A 4,242-nucleotide genomic window follows, 5' to 3' on the forward strand; every position below is an offset into this window, starting at 1 on the left:
AGTATTCTGCTCACGATTGCAGGATGACGACGACACGTGACTCGCGAGTAGATCAACACTTGCCGCCGGTACTGGGTTATTTAGGCCCTGCACCGTAACTTTTATCTTTTTATTTTTATTTTCCATATTGTTTTTTTTTCAGTTTTTGGTCCGCGGGGAATATAATATTCCCAGGTGGTGGACAATCTGCCCTCCCTCAGCTTAAGTGAAATTAAAGCTGGGAGAGGACAGATGGTCCATCACCACCCCCTATCCGCCACCCGGGGACGCGCTTGGTAGGAAAAATCTGGAAAACTGTAACGGCGAATGATATTTTAAGCGGAAACTGTAGTCGTTGATAATGGATAATTGGATGTTTTGAGCTGTATACGTGGTATAAAAACTGTATCTCCTTTAGCACAGCCTGTTAAAATGGTTGCCTCTATAACATTTTTATGTAGAGCTTTTACACGCAAACGTGTTCCGTTGCAAAGTTTGGAGGGTTTAAGTTTCGTAACAGCATAATAGGAGTTCCAATTTTTAAAATAATTTTATGATTTGGAAATTCTGGTGGATTTAAAGAATTTAGGAACTCTACAGGATAGTGTATTGCATCTTCTGCTTGTATAACTAAGTCTATTGAGTTATAATCCATTTTAGGAGAATCAAATAAATTCAACAAATTGTCATTAATTGCTGCAGCTCTATCATTTTTGGGTGTTAAGATTGCACGTTCACATAACCAGTCATTTGATTTTTTGTTGATATTGCTGATATTGCATATATCAGGGTATATCTTAGCCGTTAACTCAGACAATGTATTTACTACTACGCCAAGCTCTAAAGGTATAATCAGTTTACCTTCAACCTGAGGATAATTTCCGTTACCAATTTTTAATAGTATTTCAGAAAATTGTGCTGCAGAGTTATCTCCTCTCAGATGGACGCGCATATTTTCATGGAGAGAAAGCTTTAATGTATGCTGCCATAGATTCGATGACTTAATGCAAGCTTTGACTTCATCAGCTCTGGTTCCTCTTGGCACAACTGGAAGGGTTTGGCGAAAATCTCCAGCTAATAATACAGTAATTCCTCCCATAATATCGTTGTTTAACCTTATATCTTTTAATGACCTATTTAAAGCTTCAAATCCACATTTATGGGCCATTGTACTTTCATCCCAGACAATAAGTTTACATTGTTTCACTACGTATGCCAAATAACAATGCTTTGAGATATTACATATTAGAGTATACTGCTGTATATCGAGAGGAATTTTAAATGTTGAATGGGCAGTTTTTCCTCCGGTTAATAATGTAGCTGCAATACCTGATGATGCTACTGCCAACGCAATATCACCATGACTACGCACTTTTGTTAGAAGAAGATTTATTAAATATGTTTTTCCTGTACCACCTAGGGCGTCAACAAATATTAGTTCACCATTACCACATTCGATGCTGCTAATGACTTGATCGTATACTACTTGCTGATCATTTGTTAGAGAAGAATGTGCAGTAACCACCTCTTGTTGCAATTCAGTCACATTATAGTTTGTTTCAGCTAGGTATTCTCTGTTGGCCACCACATTATTCAATCTTGATGTTTTTGGCATTCCATACTCCTCTAAATTTTGACCACCAATAGAAAAACTGTGTCTTCAATCAAAACCAAACACCTTCTATATACTTCATCCATTGTTAAGATTGATTCGATCTCAAGCATTCTCTTTATATCATCTGATAAATTGTCTTTGTGTTTATCCCAGAGACTTGCTGCATTAGACAACTGGCAATTAACCAACATAATGGTTACGAAGTTTTGAAGGGTAATTACACAAACCTGCTTCTTCTAGTGCATTATCCCAATGTTTATAATCCTCTAGCAATCCTAAAGCCAAACATGCAGAATGGAAAGTAGGATGCTCTACACTATTTACAGTCTTTAAGTCTACAAATGATCTTTAACCACATGTAAAAGTAGTCTGAGGTAGAAGCACTCAGTATTGTTTGGATGAATTGTAAACACCCGTCGCAATACATCGTCTTTTCTAATATCTTCCCATCCCTCGATGCGTTTACCACGTTTTCTTCTTTCGAATTTATTGCTTTTTAGAACGTAGATTGACGGAATTTCAGTATAAAGCAATGTTTTGGCGAACTCATGAACTTTACACAATTCGAAAAAACACAAAAGTGTCGTTTGAGGAGGATTTTCTACTTGTTGTAATATGTTGCTGGAGTTAAAATACAACACGCTGTCCTTTTCTAGGTGAACTGCAAGATGATATATGGGGGGATATCTTTCATGAATTGGGAATGCGAATATTCTCCACCGCTTCAGAGGAACTAATATAGCGACCTGATTCATACATTTTTATTTAATCTTTATCATTTTCTAAAGCAAAAGCAGCTTGATCGCTTCCCTTACTTACATACTTGCAAATATATTTGATGGACTTTACGGAGTTACAAATCTCAACATTAATGTGTGCTCCAAAAATGCGCAATAAAACTGGACGGTTGTCAAGCACCATTTCTTTATCCTGACAGTGAAGCCTCCATATTCCGTCTGTGTTCATTTAATAGTGATCGAGAATAATGTTTGCTACATGCACCTTCCTTCATACATGGAGTATTGTTATTGAATGCACCACATGGCCCATGAATCATATTTGTTTTTACTATTTCGTGTAAAGTGGGATCTGTATATGGGTTTGGTATTTCAGGGCTAATAACATTGTACGACAACCATACCAATAGGTGAACGTGATAAATTGTTATGAATAAGGAGTTGATACTATATAATGTGTATAAAAGAGAGAAAATTAATTTAACTTAAAAAAACAAAATTTTTATAAAGTTGATAACAATTAGATTGTAGGTTTTTGTCTCTACTATAGTGTTACATAAATACTTTTATTTATACATATATACCAAAGAATAAACAAGAAGTGAAACGCTGTCATTTTTTTACAACAATAACATTACGCTCTTCTCACAGACGAGTGCTGTGTAAATCCAACACATATGTAAAAATGTTATTCTCTCTCCAAATTTCAAAACTTTTTCGCGAAATTTTGAGGATAATAGCACTTTGAAATATTTTTTATCACTTAACATTATATTTTATAATTTTTTTGCACAATTTCAACACATTTAATAGCCCGAAAATAATATATTTTTTACAAACGAAAAAAAAATATTTTTTATTTTTTGACATTGAATTTTTGTTGGTTGAAATTAAAACTAAAAAAAGCAATGTTGTAAATTTTCGTATGGTAAACGAAAAAGATATCTCAAATAAATAATTTATTTTTTCAATATTATAGATTAAAAAACAAATGGACGTCTTTATAAAATGTTTGTAGATAAAATATGTGGAAAATATTAAGAAACCTTTCAAAGTATAAATTGAAATGTAATATTTTTTTTCAATATTTTTCAATACGATTTTTTGCAACTATGTTGACTTGAGAATTCTACTAATACATTCTTAGAGTTAGGTACCGGATGACAGTAGACTTAGGTACTTTTGACAACAGTTTCATTTCTTATTTATTCTTTGATAAATACTTTATTTATTTGTTGAGTAAGGTGAAAAATATTTAAAAACGGATTGTTTAAAATAAATATTTTTCTTTACGATTGGAAGTTCGTATGTAGTCTAAGTAGTTAGATGCTCAAACTGAATTTAGATAACTTGGGTTCGAATATCATTGATGTAAGGGCATTTTTATTGAAACATTTTTAAAAAAATATTATCAGTATTTACAGCATAAAAGCACCAAAAAGAAGTGGTGGATGTATACAGTTTATAAATTTTTACTGTTTACCACTGAAGATTAAAACCAGTATAAGTTCATTTTTAAATATCTGGGAAACTTATATTTTTGACGCTCAAAAGTTTATTAAAAAATATATTAAAAAGAAGTACCAATTTTAGTCACTTTTTTTCCCTTCATTGCTCGAATTTTAAAAAGTATCGAAAGGATTTCTAAAACCCTTTAATTTAAATAGGATTCATTGAAATTTTTATTTGCGTGGTTTTTGTTTAAAAGATGTGGGCGGTAAAAGGGTAAAGAATTCTAATGGGTAAGTTTTTACCCTGTTAGCTCTCTCCTTTTTTTACCCATTTCATCCTCTAAACGTTCGAGTTTCCAAAAATCTCTTCTTAGTGGATCTATACAATACCAAAGGAATCTATAACCAAAATTTCATGACTCTAACTTTAACGGTTTGAGCTGGGCGATGATGAATCAGT

The 4,242-nt window shown here is 32.9% G+C and overlaps 1 protein-coding gene across 1 annotated transcript; it reads right to left on the reverse strand.

Moving 5' to 3' along the window:
* Positions 1-445: 445 nt before the first annotated feature.
* On the reverse strand, positions 446-1,594 carry LOC119601158 (ATP-dependent DNA helicase pif1-like). The gene has a single exon (XM_037951916.1). It carries the CDS (start codon positions 1,592-1,594, stop codon positions 446-448), a length of 1,149 nt encoding a protein of 382 aa, XP_037807844.1.
* Between the last annotated feature and the right edge of the window lie 2,648 nt (positions 1,595-4,242).

Source organism: Lucilia sericata, unplaced genomic scaffold (assembly GCF_015586225.1).
Source record: "Lucilia sericata isolate MDLA Ls3-8-SP2 unplaced genomic scaffold, ASM1558622v1 Contig000145F_arrow, whole genome shotgun sequence".
Lineage (NCBI taxonomy): Eukaryota > Metazoa > Arthropoda > Insecta > Diptera > Calliphoridae > Lucilia > Lucilia sericata.

Bases quoted from the DNA above. Each gene is read 5' to 3' on its own strand.
- LOC119601158 (XM_037951916.1), bottom strand. From the start codon at position 1,594: ATGCCAAAAACATCAAGATTGAATAATGTGGTGGCCAACAGAGAATAC.